We start from the raw sequence: 20,703 nt of genomic DNA, 5'->3' as shown, positions 1-20,703 counted from the left end.
ACAGAATTTAGGAATCCAAACTACATAAGGAGTTCATGAAAGAAAAATCTGAAGGAGACGAAGTGTTGAGCAAAACTCGACTGATGGGGAAACATGCTGGAAAATCCAGCATCCCCAAAACATGGTGGTGGCAGCATCATTCTGTGGACAATGAGCAGCTCATCATTTGTCATTTCCTGGACACAAAAACAGACAAGTGGACAATTTTCAGACAAGAACCTAAAGAAAAACACGCATCGCAGACCTTTAGAAACATACTGCAGGTTTTTATTTACACTTGTCATGAAAAAGAAAATCAACATGGCGCATGTGAACACAGAATACACCACCTCATCCCTCCATGCAGGTCAAACGTAGCCGCCCAGACTGTACAACATCTCAGCAAGCAGCAGAGGAACCTGGCCTCAGGCACACCTTAGCAACCACCAGGTACGTCCACCAAACTGAAAAGTAAAGCCGTCATACACGATAACCGACAGCAACACATGAAGCCACAAAAAGTGTCCGAAGCGAGTCCGTGGTATCATTTTGTAAAAATGAGTGAGACACTGATGAATCCAAACACTGTTTTACTGCACATCTCTACGGCCACACGTAAGCAATTTACCTCTCTCATTACGAACATTTACAAAGAACTGTGACAGCATTAGTAAATAACAAGCAGGAGATGCTGAAGCCTGTATAAAGTTGGTTGTCCTATGTTTGCAGCCTCACAAAGACGGGCCTGGAGTAGGGTAAGGTGCAAAACCTCTCACCAGTCGTAGATCCTGAATCGGATGCAAGTAGTGATACATTTGTGATGTCCATCGTCTAGAAATAGTGTTTTTTCTCAGCCAAGCTGAGGTAGGCATGAAACCAATTTAACATAAAAAAAAAACAACATTTTTCTGAAGGTGAAATGGACATTCATGTCTGACGATCATTCAAGCAAAAAGAGCTAATTTGGTAAATCTGAGACAAGCTGCTTGCTGCAGAATTATCTGTTTTACAGTGTTTCCACTTGCTCCAGTCAAAAAAGTAAAACAAAAAGTACAATAGATCCTATCAGAACCCGCAAGCAAATATAAATTAAAATAGCAGGAATTTAGCTTTACAGTGTTCTCAGCTGGACAGAGAACCGGCAGTAACTGCTGTACCTGAAGGCAGCAGTTCCTGAACCTCGAGTCAGAGATGCCGAGCTTCCGAGCAGCCAGGATTCATGCAGCAGGCATGACCGTGAACACACACACACGCGCACACACACACGCCTACAGTTATTGCTTCAAAGCAGAGCGCACATACTCAAACACAATCAGTGCTGTTGGACTGCAGAAAAGACCAAATTAAAACATGGAGGCACCTTCAGTTACTGCATTACCACAACCTGAAGATAATAAACACACACAATCAAGTGACAAAGCAACAAAAAGACTCACGATAAAAATGTCACAACTCAAACGCTTTCAGGCAAATACTGACACTTTACAAACTCTGCTGCAGACATTCTTTGGTCATGAAATGGACTCAATACATACATTTCTGCAGATTAGGAAACATGCTGCCATACAAAGAGAACAGGAAGTAACTAACATGACAGGTTCTGGACAAGATGACTGATCTTTAAAGAAATCAAGAAAAAGATAAACACTGTAAATGTTTGACAATTTAAAAAGGCCTAATATGAGTGTTTCTTTAATAAAATTTACATATAGAAAGTAAATACTTCAGCTGACACCAATACATGTTTAGTCATTTCTGCTTTTACCATCTAAGCAGAGGCCCGGGATGAGAATCAGCCAATTTTCCCAACATAGAAAGTCAAACACAAAGAAAATTAGATTTTTTTTTTTTGTCCCTTGAATTTGCCAAAATCAATAACTCTCTCCGTTTTCATAAGTACATCAATAAAATGGACAAAAATATGCTTTAATGATTATCTCATGCACCGGCTGTAAGGAAATCCAAAACATTTTCAGGTTTTATGTGTTATCTTCAGAAACAGAATAAAAAACTAGTATAGATTAAAACTGTAGTTAATAGAACAAACAAAAATGCAAATGTTAGAACCCAAAATTGAGTTTTAGTTCAGTGAAAACACTGAGAAAGTTATAATACTTCAGATGTAGCTTTATGACTTTAAGTTGACAATTTAATTGCTGTAATTATTTAATGAGACAGGTGTGATCTGCAGGTGAAATCAGAAAAAAGAAATCTCTTATTCTACTAAAAACTAACACTATTTTTGGTCAATAAATGCATCAACGTGCTTTGCTGCACAAAATATAAGTTTGGGACATTTGCATTGATCCATTATTTTGGGAATTTCTTCACGTTCCATAGGATTAATTGCAACGTACCTGCAGGATACTTTTCTTCTATTACTGTTTGTCCTTAAGAAAAAAAAACGTCACTATCAGAAGTGAAGATAGTTATTGGCCTAGAAAACACAGACCAGTCCATTTTTTTCTGCAGTTTTCAGAACCTAAATATGCTTTTATTTTTGGTTAACAGGATTTTTTTTGAAATTATACTTTTATAGGTAGTGCTTTCTGACTTCAAACGCATGAATTCAAGAGTGCTATAATAGACGTGTAGAATTACAAGCATATAATAAGTTACTTGCATTTATCTTTGTATGGCAGAGCTGCACTGAGCCGAGTCGGTTCATTCCCCGGTGCAGTGTGACACTAGCAGACATGAGCAAAGATCTAAGCAGCCACCTCACAACTGCTGACGATGCCGAACGCCGATGGAGGCCTGAATACGAACTTAAGGAGGTGAGCGCGGATCCACCGTCTCCGCTCTCTGGCAGTCCACAGGAGGAGCAAAAGGCACAAAAACAGATACGGACGGTCCCAGCTGATCCCACTGCATCTCCGCTGCGTCTCCTCCGCACCACGGCTAGACGGCCTATGCAAATGGGAGTCTTTTTGCGCTGGGGCGGTCTTTCATTAGTGCACATTAAAAATGACAAAGACGAGCCTTCTTCTGCCCGCTGGAATATAAAGGGTTGAAGGGAGGGAGTTGAGGGGCAGGAGAACACTGAAGATCAGCCCTGGAGCTCCTCAAAGCACGTCTCGCAAACCCGAACGGGCTTCTTGGAGGACGGCGTGAGGGCACTCCTCGCTGAACACTCGCCGCAGAAGATGTTCCCGCAGTGTCGACAGTGGTGCTGCGGATTCAGAGAAGGAGGGAGGGAGGCAAATGACGGGCACTTACTAAAGACAAACAGGAAGCAGAACGCGTCGCTCGCTGGGAACAATGAGGAGTTCTCACCTTCCTGACCGTGACGGTGAAGCCTTTCCCACAGGCCATGCAGTTCTGGACTTCATGGTCCTCTGCCCACTTTCTGGTCAGACTCTGCGACTGTTTGATCTGCGGGCATCGACAGCAGCAGTCACACTCAGGGAGCAACGCAATCAACCCGCCTGTGAGCTGCAAGTGCAGCGCGGCCAGCTCACCTGGAGCGACTGGTTCTCTCTGCCGAGCTCCTGCATGGCCGCCGTGGTGTCGTCCAGCTTCCTCCGGAGCTCCACCACTTTGGCCTGGAGCTTCTCGATCTCGCCTTCACCTGCGACGCACCTGCAAGGCAAACGGCACAGATCACTAATGGGTGTATATGCTACTTGGAGGGATGAGAGGTTTTTTTCTTTTGATTTCTCCTCATCCACTTTTTATGAAGTTTAACCCTCACTGAGCTGTGCAACTAGTTGTCTCTGCATAGCCGTTTACCGAAAATCAAATCGTCTCTCCAAGCGTTCCTCTCATGTTTGTATTATCAAAGTCTGACTAAAACAACTTTCTTTGTCCAAGAGTCCACTGACCTCTCCAGAAGAGCCCGCCGTTCGTCCTGGTTGTTCTGGACCGTAGCCTCCAGCACAGCGATCTCCCCTCTCAGCTCGTCCGTCTGCTTCTCAAGCTCACCGACTCTCCGCTGGCTGCTCTGCCACTCTCTCTTCAGCGTGGCCACGTTTTCATTCAGGGCCGTGACCTGCACGCCCAGCTTAGCTTCAGCCTCCTCCCCGAGCTTCACCTGCTCCTCTCTGGCTCTCCTCTCCGCCGCCTGCAGAAGAAGAGCAGAGGAACGGATCGCTAGAAGAAGAGGCGGCGAGGGGATTAGAGGCATTCACGTGGAGGGGGACTTACGAGTTGATCCTGGACTTCCTTTGTCTGGACGAGGAGCTGCTCCTCTCGCTTGCTCCTGTTGTCCTTGGTGACCTGGTGCTCCTTCTTCTCCTCCTTGAGCGCCCCCTGCACGGCCTCCACTTGACCCTGCAGCTCCAGTTTCTGCTGGATCAGCAGCTGCTTGGCTTCCTGCAACTCTCCTCGTTCCTAAGGAGGAATTATTAACAAAGGTTCAGGTGCTTTCAACAAAGGATCACATGGGTTTATGAAAATAAACAGTAAATGGACTGAATTTATAAAGTGTTTCTCCAGTCATATTCAAATGGCTTTCCACTAGTAATTTTTTTTTTCATAACATATCCGATTTTAATAATTTTTTCACGTTCTTTTCTAAAAGAAAAAAAAAAAACATTACAAATGACCATAAATATTTTCAAAAAGTGACTTTGATTTCAATCATCCCTTCAGGATGATAATTTTTGTTTACGTAATTATGAGAACATGATAATTATTAGCTGAGTAAAGACGTAATTTTAGGGTTATCGCAGTCTGGTGTGAGCAGCGCTGCTCAGTCCGTGTGGTTCCTTCTTCAAAATACTGATTAGTTTGCATGATCATTTCAAAGTCCCATCATAATTTGACACTAATGTGGTAAAAGATGACGTATTTCCTTATCTGTAAAACTTATACCAAAGTATAACGCCACAAGATGCTCGACTTTGCTCGTTTTAACTTTCTACTTTTTGTGTAAAAGTTCTCATAAGATTACTCCTTCCTTCTCCTAATATTATGGCTTTATTCTGGTATTATTTCGACTCTATTGTTGTTATTCTGGTCATACAAAAAAGAAAAAATCTTAGACTAGCCCTAATATTTTGTCACAGAGTTGACCTGAATTCAAAGTGATAAAACATGCTTGTGAAGCAAAATGGCAGCCTGGATGGGCTGATATCATTCTGCATGGAAACACAAAAAGTGTATAGGTAAAAAAAAAGAAATCCACACCCAGTTGAACCCACTGACTCCTGAGTTGAACTGATGATGAGTTCAAAACGTCGCTGAGTTCATGAGCTGACCCACCTTCTCACTTTTCTCCGCCAGCGTTTTCAGGTCAGAGGTCAGTTTGCTGCTGTTCTTTTCCAGCGCGCTCTTGGCTTTGCTCAGCTCCTCCGCCTTGCTTCTCTCCTTCTGCAGTTCCTCTTTAACTTGACCCTGTGTCAGTTCTCACACGCTTAGCAAATTATGACAACACAATCGTGAACACTGCTGTTCAAACCCTTTCGACCGACCTCTTGCTTTTGCAGCTCCTTCAGGGCCTTGTTCCTGCTGCTGGAGCTTCTGGTGCCGTTTGGAGAGTTCTTGCTCCAGTGCGGACCGGGCCGCCTTCAGTTCCTGGATCTGAGCCTCTAAAGCCGTCTGATGTGTCCGATTGGCGGCCAGCTCCTCCTGAGCCATGCTCAGCTTCTCCTCTGAGCTCTGGAGACACAAAACATCTCTTAGTTTGTGCAAGACCTCAGAAAAGTACTCACACTTTGTCACGTCACGAGGACCTTAAATGTTTTTGTTTTTTTTAAGGACAACCTATCATGCTTTCTTGAATCAATAAGTCTAATCACAAAATCATTCTTAGACAATGAGATTTTAATCTGCTCAGTTCTGCATATTTTGAGCTCCTTTCGGAACCAACGGTTTTAGGGCCTCCTGTCACTTTAAATCCAAATAAGCTGCCGTTGGCCACGCCGCGAACTTAACGTTTACACTGGCATGTGAAAATGGCTGCAAACAGGTGTGCATTTATACAACGTACATGTTTGAAAAGCAGAAGTGGAGCCTCCTGCACTACCAACACAAATACAGCAAATTTTTTTCTGGATGGTAAGTCAACCAGAAAAAAAATCTGTTTTTAGAAGTAGTTGAGACCCAAATGGAAGTACAAAATTTGTAGTCAACATATAAAATTCCTCTGGAATACACAGACAATAGCTGAAACTGTTAAAAGGAGTCCTTTTTCTGCTGGGCACTGTGAACCTGGTTTGCATCTGGTGATTTTTGTACCTTTAGGTCTTGACGCAGAGAGGAAACCTCAGAGTCTTTGCCGTAAAAGTCGGACTGAAGCTTTGAGAGGTTTTCCTGGCTTTGCTGCAGGGACTGCTGCAGCTCCGCCGCCCGGCTCCTCTCAGCGGTCAGGTCCTGGCTGAGCTCTGACACCCGAGTCGCCAGTTTCCTCTCCTCCTCTGCCTGGAGAGGAGAATCAAACAAACTTATGCTCGGATCCTCCTGTGCATTATGTCAAAGCTGCTCAGTCGACGTTACAGAAGATCCTCACTTTCTTGACAGCTGCTTCCTGCAGCTCAGCCACTTGGCCGCTCAGCCTCTTCGCCTCCTCCTCCATGGATCCCCGAACTGTCTTCAGCTGATCCTGCAACTTCTTAAACTCTTCCTCCTTTCCCTTCAACGTCCCCTGAGTCTTTGAGTGCTGCTGCTCAAATGAGGTGAGCTGCGCCTTCAACGTTTTCTCTGCCTGACATTTGAGGAATCACTTATGAGTAAAACCTGAAACGGTGAAGCTCGGCTGCTTTTTCAGAGCATTACCTCTCTCGATTGCTCCAGCTGCTCCTTCGATTCGTTCATTTTCTTAGTGATGGCCTCGTTAGTTTTCAAAAGCTCCTTTCTTGTCTTTTCAATAGACTTGTCCTGAAGGTTAGAGCAGAACATTCCTTAAAGTTTCTGTTTTTTATAAAAGAGTGGTTATTTAATGGATCCAGGTTGAAGGTCGACCTCACCTTGTCCTCCATGGCTGATTTATGGTTCTTCCTGTCGGTCCTCCAGCTGATTCTGACTCTCCTTCAGAGCCTTGTTGGCCTTCTGCAGGCTCTCCTGAGCCGCTCCGAGCTCCTTCCTCTGCGCCTCTTTCTCCTGCTGGGCCTTCTGCAGCTCCTGCAGCCAGACTCTGAGTCTTCTTGCTCAGCTCCGCTTGCTGACTTTGTCCCTCCTGGGTCACCTTGTTCAGGTTCACCTTCAGAGCCGCCATTTCCTGCTCACAGCGCTCCAGGTGCTGCTGCAAGCCACCTTCAGCTGCAGCCTTTTTCTGCAGCTCCTCATGCAGACTCTTCGTTCTAAGTGTAGAAAAACACATCAGAGCCGTTAAAGAAGCCAAACGTTTAGCAAAGCCTTCATAGATGTGAAGCTACAATGCGTTTCTACTGAGCTCACCCTTCCTTTTCTGTTTCCAGGGAGCGCTGCAGCTCCTTTGCTTTCCGTTTCACCTCTGAACTTTCCTTCTGCAACTTCTGCACCTCCAGCTGGAGCTGATCTCTCGCAGTCTGCACTTCCGCCGCCTGAGACTCCAGTTTCTGTTCAAATCAAAGTGTTGGTTTTTAATCGCACGCCGCCAATGGTTGCGATCGTGTTTCTAATACAAACCTTGCTGAGCCCTTCCAGCTGCTCCACCCGCTGCTCTGAGGCCAGCAGTTTGTCTTTACATTCCTTCAGGCTGCTCTCCAGCTGGGCACTCTGCTCCTGTCTGTCTCTGAGCCTCTGGGCCTGATCCTCCAGCCTCTTCTGAGCTTCGCTCAGCTCCTGCACGAACACATCACGGACATTAGAAGGCGGTTATATGGAAAGACAGGAAACATCGCAGAAAACTCAAGAAGCAACTGTTTCAGGAAACAAAAAGGGGTAAAGCAGTTGGATTTTAGCATGGAAATAAAAATAAACAAATAAATAATCAGCGCAAAGAAAAAACCCACCTGCTGTTTGTCCTGCAGAGCATGCTGAGACGCCTCCAGGCTGTTCTCCAGGTTGGCCTTCTGTGCAGCCTTGGCCGCCTCCGCAGACAGAAGCTAGCTCCGTTTTGGCCTTCAGCTAAAGGAAAACAGACGAATGAAAAACTTGTTAGTCCAACAGGACAGCACAGTGTTTGAAGTTTGGACTTAAAATCTGCCGCGTTCGAGTGACTGACGTACCTGAGCGTCCAGCTGGGATACTTTCTCCTTGCTGTCGGTGAGCTGGGCGGTGAGCTCAGTGACGGACGTCTCCAGGGTCTGCGCTCGGTCCTGGGCTGAACGCAGCTGAGTCTTCTGCTCCTGGACCTGCTTGTGAAGGTTGTCCTGGGCCTGCTTGTTGCTCTCCGATTGGTTCTTCAGCTTGTCCGTCAACTGCGCAACCTTTAAAAGTCCCGTATGAAAAAATGAGGGCCGGAGCGATTAATCGGATCAATCGTGATGAGTGGATTACTGAAGTAATCGTCAACTGACTTAATCAATTAATCGCTAACTGGAGTTAACTGATAAGAACATCCTCAGAGCAGTAATGAAGCCAAACTTGTACAAAAAAATATATACATTTTGCATTTAACATAAAAAAAAATAAATAAATAAATAAATATGTTCTACCCAGAACTCCACAAGTAGAAATTTAAGCTTCATCTGGTTCAAATTGTATGAAAAAATCCATTAAGCACCTTTTTAATCCAATTATTATTTTATTAATTGGTTAATAAAAAAAAAGATCAACAGATCAGTCTAACAATGTTAAGTCAAACAGAACGGGTTGAGCTTCTCACATGTTGATGTTAGAAGGATTATTTATTTATTTTTAGCTGCAGATGCATCGTTTGCTGCAAATGATCAAGTGTACACTAAAGGATTGCCGTCGTTGCATTTTAACATTTTTATTTTCTTATTTGAAGGGGCTAAAAGAAAAATCGACATAATTCACCAATTTTCTATCCGATCAATCAACAGAAAAATTGATTGAATAAATCGATTACTAAAATAATCGTTAGATACAGGCCTAGAAAAAATATATCAAAGATTTGGATTTACTGGCATTTGTACGGACTCCAGACATTAAAATAATATAGCGCGTATGACATAAGCACATAAAGGTATGGAACATCATGATACAATTATGGAAAGGAAGGAGACCACAGAGCAGTGCAGAGTGTGCGGGCCTCCACCTGTTCATGCAGTGCATGGTTCTTCTCTTTCAGCTGGTTGAGCAGCGCCGTCTCTCCCTCCCCAGCCTGGATTTTGGCACACAGATCCTCTCTCTCCGCTTCCAGCTGGCTCACAGTGTCTTTACTCTTCTGAAGCAGAGCCTCCAGGTTCTGGATCTTCTGGTCTTTGTCCCCAATCTGACGCAGCACCTGCTCCAAGTCATTCTGCAGAACAATGCAAGAAAACATTTCATATTTAGTTCTGCTGCTGCAGTGTCATGCTGTGGGGACTTGAGAGTTGAAACTGAGGCACAGGTTTAGTTTCCCGCAGGGCGACAACACAAAACACAGAGCAGGAGCTAAACTCCAATGGTCACGCATATTCATGTGTTAGAATGGCCTAATGAAAGTCCAGACCTAAATCCAACTTCATATAGTGGCAAAATGTGAACAAGAGCAACTGATTTTATTACTTTGGCACTGTGAATAAATATCTGCTTTCTCTTGGCCTTCCGGTCTCAGATGAGCGTGTGTGTTGTTGTGCAGTACCTGCGCCTCCCGCAGTTTGCCGTTGGTGTTTTGCTGCAGCGCCTGAAGCTCCTGGTGCTGTTGCTTGGCTTTCTCCAGCTGGTGCTGCAGGTCCGAGTTCTTACTGCAGCTCTCCTTTACCTGAAGTGAAACACAGAGGATGTTTGTTCATTTTCTCCTGTTTTGCTCCCAAAAATATGCCATTTTAAGTCCAAGTTGTCTTCCCCCATCGACTAATAAGAATAAATCTTGCGAGAAAGTTTCCCATTCCCACCTGTTCTTCAGTTCGGGAGAGTTTAAACTGGAGGTCGGCCGCTTGCTGCTCTCTGTCCTTCAGTTTCTCTCCAGACAGCTTGCCTCTGCTCCTTCAGACGGCCCTGCAGCTCGCCTACCTGCCGCTCGGCCTCCAGTAGTTTGGCATGTAGCTGCAGGGGCACCAGGAAGTGTGAAAACGCAAGACAGAAAGATTAGAAATGGAGAGAAAAACATACGTGCACCTCTAGAACCTGAGCCTTTTTGTTCTGCATAACTGCGACTCGAACGCTGAGTTTGTACAATAATGCAGTCTGAGTCGATAAAGAGATCTCTGTCTCAACATATAGGACATGACGATTAACGAGTGCTGTGTGAGCTGAGCTTTGATCTGAATGACTCAGTTGTTGTTGTTTTTTTATCTGTCTGCACACAGCTCTTGCTCTGCACGCTACTGATCTCACCTGACTGATCTCTGTCTGCTGCTGGGCACCTTGGCTTTCTTTTTCCTCCCTCTGATGCTCCAGCTGCTTCCTCTCCACCTTCAGCTCTGCGTGTTTCACCTCCAGCTCTACTATCTCACTCCTCAGCTTGGCCGCCTCCTCAGGCCCTCTCCTCCAGCTCGGCCTGGGCCTTCTGAAGGGACGCTTCGGCCCCCGCGGCTCGAGCCTGGAGCTCCTGCACCTCCGAGTCCCGCTCCCTCAGGCTGTCCTGGACGCCCTTCTTGGCGGCTTTCTCGGCTCCCAGAGTGTCCCCCACTTCTTGAAGCTCCTTCTCCTTACGCACAAGTTTCTCAGAGAGACTCTAAGGGGGAAAAAAACAGAATATGTTATGAGCCTTCTGAAGAGAAACATAGGTAAGACTGTGTTTCTTGTGGTTAGCCTGACAGGAATGATCCTAACACCTTTGTCTTTTATTCACAGTTCCTACACATTTCCTGTTTTCCAACAAATCTTAACAATATCATACAATAATCAGCCAGTTTCTGACATGCAAGAACAAAATGTGTTCATTATGCATCTTTTTAGTATTATTGTTTCTATAAGCATTAAAAGTTTCTAAACGGTCAAAATGCAACTTAGAAACCAATATTTCATTCATCTTGTTTTTATCATGTTGTCTTAATACAGATGGTTGATCTCTTTATGAGGGGATGACACAATCTCTAGCTGTTTTATTGAGTTTTATAATGGCTTCAAATCAGGATAAAGAAATATTGTGCCTCTGTTGTCTTGGAAACAGTTTCAAAAACATTTAGAAATGAGACCTTGAGGTCACGTCATCATACTTATCTTATTAACTTATTATCTCAACCTTGGTTTTTTTTTGTACACAAACTTGTTATATAAAGAAAACAAGACCATGAGCTTGTTGCTACAGTCAGTTAATTGTTATTATATCACAATGACAAAACCATGAGTTCTTGTCTTGTCAAAATACGTTTGACAAACAACTGCAGAAAAGTAATGAGACTCTGAGATGGTTTTCTTTTGGGGGGGGGAATATAGTTATCCATTTATCTAAATTTCATCATATGTCAAGATAATGGGATGTTGGGATTGATTTGTCGGGGTAACAAGAACTCGATTTAGTGAAAACAGTCTCAGTATTTCACTACATGCTGAGATAATGAGATGGTTTCGCTTGCTTCAGTATCCTGAGATAGCGTTACAGTACTCATTTGTCAACCTCTGACATTTTTACAAACACATACAGTAACATGAAAACTTGCAAACTAACAAGCACCTACACAAAATAACATTGTGGCATTAAACAGAGGAGGGCAGATTTGAATATTTTGGAAGAATGAAACAGGGACATTTATTAATACACCATTCTACTTTTCTCATACTTATGCAAACAAGAAACATGCTAAAAGAAAAACGTCTATAGTTAAAACAGTTTGATGTAGCGCCTCGTGAACTCCCTACAGCCTGTGCGATAGGAGCAACGGAAAGGAACAGTCATGAGGCCGGACTGAAGTGCTGGTATGTCGCCTCTGCATGGAGAGCTCTTTTCACGGCCCGGGTTCTGGCAGCAAGCTCGATAACAGAGTCATAGAGAACAAAATGCTGGTGACGACGACGTGGGCGGCCAGCCTCAGACTGTAACAGGACACACGGATTCAGCAGATGAAATCCAACAAGTCGAACAGACACTTGTGCTTTTCTTTTTTTAACCCTCATCTTTAGTTCATCTCTTAAAGTCTACTTTGGTGCGTCTCCTTTTCTCAAGGTTAGACTTAGAGACCGATTAACCTCCTGATGGTTGCTCAACTGGCCTCTAATAAACCTATGTACTGTCAGAAGAAACAGGGCACCAGCCTGGAGGATCCACCACTGTAATCCCTCTGCTATCTGTAAACAGACACCTTCTCCGCGGGCCGTGGGACCACATCTGAGCCCGATGAGCGACACTTTAATCTCCGCGCTACATTCTTCTCCTCCCATTGCACCAGTCACATTACCTGGCTGTGGTTAAATTTCACACTGACTGACAAGGATGGCGACCAACTATCACCCCCTGCTGGTTTAATAATAGTGCTCACCATAATATTTGTCAGCAAGTGTCTGTTGCTAAAGGCGGTTAGTGACATTGCGACACTGCGTTGCAGAAAGGGAGGCTCACAGACAACAAGACGGCCGCTGGTAAAGCTTGTGAGAGTAACTGGTGGAAAGGTGAAATCCCACACATTTCCAGCAGCAGCTATTTGTTCAGGATCACATGACTGTAATGGATGTTTCCTTCCGCTGCTGTGTAAATATTACCTGACATTGTTGCTGCAAATTATTGAGATTTCCCTGCAGCTCATGGATTTGTTGCGTGTAGACAGCGGCTTCCTGTGGACCCTTCTCCAGCTCGGCTTTTAGTTGGGATATGGTCATCTGCACATCAGCAGACCTGCATTAGAGTCTTGGCAAAAGTCCTTACGCGTGTATTCAATAAACTACAGCAAAGAAGGGATGGGAAAAATTAACTGCAAAGCAATTAAAAGTAAATGGTTACACAAAAAAATGCTTGAAAAGAAGTTTCACACTGCTTGGACAACAGAAAAATCTGCATTCGAAAAGAAAAACTCCTAAAGGTTAAATTAAATTGGTGACCGACTAGAATCGACCGGTTTTACCTCCAGTTTTTGAATCTTGTGTATCGAAGGGATACAGTGAGTGAGAGGAACAAGAAGGAGGGAGGGGAAGGAGACACGAGGACAGAAGGTGAGTCAAGGAAAAAAAACAGCAGCAAGCATCAGTTTCAGGAGGACAAACAGTTTGTAAACTGATGGAAATAAGGGAGTATTTGACACAAAATGGGTTTAGTGTGTTTGTTTTTGCCTTTGTCTTTTTAATGATTCAGGCATACGAAACACAAATTCCTCTTTATTTAACATTAAACCATTCATATTCCCATCTTTTGTTTGAAAAACTCATTGAGATTACTTGTTATTTAGCTGTTTGAATGCATTTGTAAAAGCCTAAAATTGATGCTACATTCAGGCCAATGAGTTATGTAAACTCATCATTGGACCAGGACAAAATTTGTTAATCTTTGAGTTTTGCATCGTAAAAAGTATCGTTCGCCATTTCTCAGCTCAATGTGCTCAACAGGCGCTGCTCGCTGCTAAAAACGGGTTCAATATGCAGCCATTAACATCACTGTGATGTTAATCATGACAGAGAGAAAATCTATTCAGAATATGGTTCTTGGGTAAAAATAGAACTGATAGTTGAGAAAAGAAAGGACTCAGAGCCTGAAGCTACATGATGGAGCTATAAATACTCCTCTGCTCCAGAATGCTGGGAAAAAAAATCTCTGAATTATTCACGAGGAGGTAATTAAGAGCAGCAAAATGTGCGGGGCAGTGGTATACGATGTAATAACTTCACAGCTCTTCCTGAATAGACATGTGAAGCTCTCCCTGAAAAAGTGAAGATGGTGAGCGGTGGTGTTTTAGCACCCAAACCTCTGAGGTAGTGTAGTTAGCCTGCAGCTCTGTGTAGTGGCTTTTGAGGCGCTCAGACTCTTCCTCCTGCTCACGGGTCATCCTGTCCATGAGCGTCTGCACCTGGACCAGCTCCTTCTGTAGAACCTCCACATCCTCCACTCCCGGCCGCTGCAGCTAGGGGGCAGAGCGGAGACACCGGGTCACTCAGGAGGCTGACAAAGGGGAATATCAGAGCTGCTGGGCTGGAAGCAAAAGCTGAAAAGAAGGAGTTTTGTGTGTTTACCAATTCTGTTTGAAGTCTCTCATTCTCCTGCTTCTCCCTCTGCAGCTGTTCGCTCAAACTGGAAACCCTCTGATTGGCAGCTTCCCTCAGGCTTTTCTCCTCGTCATAGCGAGACTTCAGGTCTAACAGATTCGATGTTTTTCAGAAATCAAACAATTAAATGCCTTAAAAAAAACTTTTAAAAAGTAGGAAAATGTGTCCAGAGCATAAAATAAAACACATTCATCTAGAAAAGGTAAAACTGGAGGTGAAAGACAAAGAAGAGAGGTATGTGATATGGCAATCTTTCATATACTATTTCAACAAGATGAGTGGTTGTATCCACACATTTTTTATTATTATTATTATTTAGGAAATACTTCAATTTATTTACTGGAACTTGTATTTTAGTGTGTGTTCAAGAAAACTCAATAAAGAGATATTTTTTTAAAGAAAGCAAAATGTCCACACAGCTTTCAAGAAGATGTGAAAACAACACAAAGGAAGCTTTGAGGTTGACAGCGGTTGAGTAAAACAGAACTTGAGCTTGTTAGCTGACCCCCAGACTCTGACCTCATAGTCTCCCAGTCCCACACTGACCTACTATCTCTGTGGCCAGCTGCGCCGCCTTCTGCTCAAACAGGTCTTTCATCTGCTTAATGTTGAACTTCTCCGTCTCTGCTTCCACTAACTTTCTTTCGAGGGCTGAGGAAGAAAAACATCCAGCATATTAGCGACAAATGACTGAAGACTCCATCTCAACATGTTCTTTGAACGTAACGCTTCACCACCTGAATCCTCAGCGCTTATCGGTCCATCGTTCTGTGGAGCAGAAGGACAAAGGAAAGCATCTTTACTGATCACACAGTTGTGTATTCAGAGGGCCAGTGCTTTACTGTATTATGCTAAATATCTTAAAGGATTTACTTGCTTCAGTTGTCCTTGAACTTTGTCCAATTCTTTCTTTAGTTCTCCAGAGAACCATCTCTCCTCCTGATGAAAAAAAGAGGACAAAAGTAGATCTTACAGCAGATGTTCTCACAGCTCTGCGACACTCGCTGCTTTGAAACTTCAACCTCACCTTGAGAGAAGCGTGGAGATCCTGAACCTCCTGCCGCAACATGGTGAGGTCTTCACTGAGGGGAGGAAAGAGATGGATCAGGACAATGTTCTGCCGCTGACGCGTGACCTTACAGTATCATGCGAGAGCGTTCAGACCGCTTGACCTTTTTTCCACATTTTGTCACATAACATCCATAAACTTTGAATGGATTTTATGTGATAGACGAATGAAAATTGATTTTTGATTCAAACTGTTCCAGTGTAGCGCTGGCTACCCACAGCATGATGCTGCCACCGCTGCGTTTCACAGTGGAGACGATGCTTTCTGAGTGAGGTGCAGTGTTCATTTACTGCCACACATTTTTAAAAGTAAAAGATTTTGGAAAACATAAATCATTTCTTCCATTTCACAATTGTGCCCTTCTTTGGTTCAATCACTGAATAACAACTATGGCTGCTCTGTGACAATCTGAAATAGTCCTAGGTGTGTGAATACTACACATAGTACTGTATATGGCTTCCCTCATATATAGAGAGATTAAATTACATGCATCTCAGGTCGATTTACCAATTAAATTACATACTAAGAGAATTGGTTGCACTGGCTTTAATTTAGGTGTATCAATGTAAATAAAAGTATGCCATACTTTTCTTAAAAACCGTGTTTATTTTCCCCCTATATTTCATAATTATACTCTACTTTGTGTGGATCTATCAATTAAATACCACCAAAATAAAAAATATTTTGAGAAGGACAAAAAGTGAAAAAAGTTTAGGAAGCACGAATACTTTTGCAAGTCACTGCAGATGTTAAAACTAGCCTCACCGCGTGGGAGCCACATGAGCGGGGAGGTCTCCAGTGTCGTGGAACAGCTCATAGTGTTTGAAGAGTTCGTCTGCAGAGTTGTGAGACTTCATGCACTGAGGACAGATGAAGCCCTGGAGACAGAAACGCGTCATCACACGCTAAAAACGTCACATCAGGGCCGTTCAGAGAGTTTCAGATCCAGCATTATGTTAGGAAAACGTTACCTCGGACGTCTGGTCGTGGTTCAGGTCAGTGGTGGGCTTCTCCGATTCATGCATTCTGGGAGCCTCCCTTCCCAGGAGTCTGCAGACGACAACACACACTTTGACTAGAGTGAATTAATATAAATGCTACTTGTTTAATCACCTGACTGACACAGAGAAGAGCTGCAGTGTCTGTAGGCTCTATATAAAGCTCCACATAATTTAAATTTTATTGTAAATAGTGATTGCTGTGGGCAGGAAAGATCTCCTGTAGGGTGCATTGTGTATTTTTGTTGCTGCAGTGACTGTAGTTATTTATTCTGTTTTTAAATCAGAGTAGCATAATCTTACACAGAAAGTGCATCCCAACGTCACAGCAGCCATTTTTATAGTTAATCATTTACCTTCTCTCAATGAACTGAGTTCCTGAGAACTTTTAATTAGTAATCCATATTTTTTCCCTGGGGCATAAATATGATGTGACTCAGAAAGATATTTGTCTTTCGAATTGCTTCAAAATGGGAAAGCCAAGGGAACGCCCCACTGAAATAACACAGATGTGTTGAATGTTGCTAGATAAATGGAGTCAGAGGCCTTTTCTTTTCATACCTACAAGTCAAAGCAACTCCAGGTTAAGAGTCTCTTGACAAGTAGCCGCTAAGCTGGATTCAAACTCACCACTTTTTGATTGCAAGACAACTATTCCCTTCATCCCACAGTCATCCCAAAACGGGAAACACAAGAGAACATAATTAAGATATTTAAAGGCAAAAGGAACTTTGATGAACAGGTGCTGGGCGGGAACTTGAGTTTATTTTGTCGCGTCACAGGTTGAGAGATTTGATAATCAAGGGAAAAAAATCTCAAACTTTTACACATTTTTACCAGAGGGACCAATAAGAGTGGAGCTGACATCTCCACCCTTCCATGTAAGACCTACTGCTATGATTTTTTCTATTTTCATTTTGAAGAATTTCACTGAGTAAAATGTTGGATCCAGGGAATATTTTAAATGGGATTTTCTCTTTTTAACACCATTGTGCAACAATGGTCAGCTTTAGATATTTTTACAATGAAGTCTGTAAATACTGACAATGCTCTGAGGATGCATTTCTGCTCAAACATTGTCAGCTCAGCAGTGTTGCAAAAGAAGAGCAGCAGCAGTGTTTTGGGTCCAAACCACAAATTGTAGACTCTGCAAGAAGATGATCATTTCCAACTCCACAAACAACAACGACAACATTTTTATCATTTTAGTAGATTTATATTTCTTCTGGTCATTTGGAAGAAAATTAAGCATTCTAAGTTATGCTACTGAGTTTAATCCAAAAGTGAGAGATATTCCAATTAAACTATGCATTTTTAATCAGGGTCATTTGAGCCCATTGTCATTTTCTATCTGAGTTTCAGTACTAAAATAGGATTTTGTTGGGAAATGACTACATTAATGAATGTAGTCTGTGTGATATACATTGTACACTTTAAGCCTCGTTGTTCGGAGCTGACTGAAGAAGCGATAAACAATTTGTCTGAAAGCAGATTGAAGGTTTGCGTCATGGAACAACCTTTGATCCAGATCAAACAAACAGCAAGCTTATAACCTCACGACACCGTCATCAGCAAATCAAAAACACTATTTATCATAAATCTGAGGTTTTACTACCGTTGATTCAATGTCATAAAATAAAATTTGATTCTGGGATTTATTGATGAACATTTTTAGCCCAATACACCCTTAAAACATTTAACATGGAGGAATATCACTTATAGCTGGTGGAAGTTGTGACCAAAGGTCAGAAAGCAGTGACGTGAGGCAGTAATGAAACTACAGTATCGTTTAGTCGCCCGACAAACTGACTTGACATTGCCAGACTCATCAGACATTAATGTTCTGACATGTTGAGTTCCAGCTAAAAAGTTCAAAGTAACTGTTTGGTTTAGAAATAGTGAAGGAATAGAAGAAAAAAAAACATTTCAACAAGAGGACACCACTGGTGCCTTCTGTAATTTAATCTTAGTATTAATCCAGCTGTGCTGTGAAAAGCCTCAAAGGTTTAGAAAGCAAACAGCATCCTAAGGAACAGGAAACACAGGTTAGTCATATTTAGATCACTATGAATCACCAACAATGTTTCTAGTCTTGCCACATGGAGGATTCTCAATTAGATCTCAATTAGACCTTGATCTGGCCTTTGACTGTGCCGTTCTTTCAGAGGATGTGATCTAAACTTTGATCTAAACCATTAAACTGTCTGAATGGTTGTGTGTTTAGAGTTGCTGTAAAAGCAACTCAAAACTCTAGTTAGATGACTTCTGGTGGAGTAATTAGTTTTCTCTGGCTGAATGAAGCATTTGTTACAGACTCAGAGGATTTTACTTGGGCTGAAGAGTAAAAATTACATATGAACACATGTGGCGTGACATGGGTGTGAATACTTTCTCAAGGGAGTGGAGATTTTTTTTCTAAATGATGAGAACGCATCAACCAGCCTCAAAAGTACAACCTAATGCTGATTATTACTTCTTCAAAACAGAGTTGTACTTTAATGCTAAATGACCTGAGGCACCCAGCCATCAGCAGCAGATGCCTTGATTCAAGGAAATTACATTGTTAGGTCTCAATGGGCCGGACTCACTTCTTAATCACATCACATCCCACTTGCGTGCTATTTAAGCTGGTCTGGAATGTAATCTGGAGAATTTAAAGGTCAGGTGTATACTTTAAACCTGTGTTTATAGTTTTTAAACCAAGCCTGAGATTTGTCTGAGTGGTGGATAGGAACAAGCCAGTTACCAGCAACAATCTAAAGCATGGTTTTAATAGGTAACCTTAAAATTCACATTTGTATTTTTATCTTGTACACATGCCAGAAAAAGTATAGAAGTGACCAGTTTTTGTTGGCTCAATGGAGGCAGCACAACCTCCCTCCACAATCTGTTCCTGCAGACTGCTGGTCAGCTGGAACTTGAGCAAATTCTGTTTAAAACATTGTTAGATTCTCAGTGTTACTCCATTAGACCCAGAATGGCAAACTGTATAACTTTATGATTTATTATTTTTTTTTAGCAGCAGGAGTATTACGTTTTCTTTTAAAAAAAATACAAACAAAAAGAGCACGTTATGTGTTTTTTTGTTGTTTACATTGTGATAAATACCGTGTTATTTGAACACGTTCTAATACTAAAACAATCTCCTACTGGTTTGTGTGCTTAGTGAGAGGTTTCATTTTCCTGCAGAACAATGCTGGAGCCATCAGGAAATATAACTTCCGTGTCGTGGAGAACAGATTAAAAACCACATTTATGGAAAAATATCTAAGTAGAACACTGCCTGTAGCATTATGTAGCTTCATACTTGTATATGCCCCACATTTCAATCTAACGGGTGTCACTATAACATACTATCTGCTTTTCGCTTTACCTGTCACTGGTTATAAAGTTATGGCTGAATAGTTTAAGTCGGAGAGTCATGTGCTCCAAGTGTACACAATGCGGGTAGCAATGCATTGTGGTTAATGTGGTCCAATGCGAAAGCTTTTCAGCTCAATTTAGTACGTTAGTCCAACAACTTACTCTACTGCCAACCATATAGTTTGTTTATACATACATTTATAAGCCTAGTTACTTAAAACGCCTGTTTGCTCGCTCACAGAGCATTTCTTCAACGACTGTAGCTAATGATAGCGTTAGCATCTGATGAATTAAACCACCGCTAACTAAGCCTTAGTATTAACATTAACCGTCCCTTTTTCATCTTACTGGTTTCTACTGTCGTGTAATAGATCCAAATAAATCTGTATTTTGTTCGGAGAACCTATTTTCATTACTGTCAACAGTACAATCATTCAACTACATCAAGTTAGCATGCGCTAATGGCTAGCTGTGTCATCTAAATGAAAGGAGCGCTTGATGTTTCCACCCCAACGTGACGAGATTGAGAAGCACTCCGGACAAGGAATCCACGAACCATAAACACAGACAAGCCCCACAAGCCCCGCCCATCAGCGGTACGTCATTTCACTAAACACGCGCACCCATCAAGAAACCAGACACAGATGGGCCTGCGTCTTCCAGGGAAAACGAGCCGCTATGCTCAAAACAAAAGCGATCCCGATTGATAAACCTCACAAAGGCTTACCATTTGAAGTATCCGTCTGAACATGTCCTCGATTGGGTTTGTCACGACACAGAAGCTGATCAGTTGTCAAAATGCAAAGTTACGTGTGGAAACAAGCGAACACCTGACCAGGCTGTGGGAGAAGCGGCGGATGGGCGGGTCGTGGAGGGGATGGTTGAGCGGCTGCACTCACCGTGGCTGCTCATATAATTACTGTCAACACAGAGCTGTCATGTTCTGCTTCATTGACAAGACTGTAAATATAAATGATCAATCATATTGTATTTATATGTTTCATATACAACATACTCTAGAAATGTTCAACCCTTACGCCTTTTTTAAAACTTAAACACAAGAGCCAATAAATGTTTAACACACGTTAATATCTCCTAAAAAAAAAAAAAAAAAAGCTTAACAAAGAATTTGTGTACTAGTTAGTTTCCTTCTCATTACTGATACAGCTAATAGTAACAACAGGCAACTCA

The 20,703-nt window shown here is 42.5% G+C and overlaps 1 protein-coding gene across 1 annotated transcript; it reads right to left on the bottom strand.

The window, feature by feature from the left end:
- Positions 1 to 241: 241 nt before the first annotated feature.
- On the bottom strand, positions 242 to 20,407 carry eea1 (early endosome antigen 1). Its single transcript, XM_032584519.1, is given in 35 exon segments — positions 242 to 3,151; positions 3,256 to 3,354; positions 3,441 to 3,561; positions 3,804 to 4,042; positions 4,126 to 4,311; positions 5,185 to 5,303; positions 5,369 to 5,429; positions 5,431 to 5,580; positions 6,160 to 6,342; positions 6,431 to 6,625; positions 6,697 to 6,798; positions 6,888 to 6,902; positions 6,904 to 7,065; positions 7,067 to 7,220; positions 7,318 to 7,457; positions 7,528 to 7,683; positions 7,854 to 7,946; positions 7,948 to 7,968; positions 8,070 to 8,270; positions 9,065 to 9,268; positions 9,593 to 9,712; positions 9,846 to 9,923; positions 9,925 to 9,996; positions 10,288 to 10,428; positions 10,430 to 10,627; positions 12,592 to 12,708; positions 13,785 to 13,940; positions 14,050 to 14,171; positions 14,629 to 14,733; positions 14,820 to 14,850; positions 14,956 to 15,021; positions 15,110 to 15,164; positions 15,917 to 16,029; positions 16,123 to 16,201; positions 20,240 to 20,407. Coding segments are annotated over 34 exon segments (4,152 nt in total). The 5' UTR covers positions 16,177 to 16,201; positions 20,240 to 20,407; the 3' UTR covers positions 242 to 3,028.
- Between the last annotated feature and the right edge of the window lie 296 nt (positions 20,408 to 20,703).

This window comes from Xiphophorus hellerii, chromosome 2 (assembly GCF_003331165.1).
Source record: "Xiphophorus hellerii strain 12219 chromosome 2, Xiphophorus_hellerii-4.1, whole genome shotgun sequence".
Taxonomy (NCBI): domain Eukaryota; kingdom Metazoa; phylum Chordata; class Actinopteri; order Cyprinodontiformes; family Poeciliidae; genus Xiphophorus; species Xiphophorus hellerii.
The sequence above is the reverse complement of the archived record's forward strand: the minus strand, read 5'-3'. Positions and strand labels throughout refer to the sequence as shown.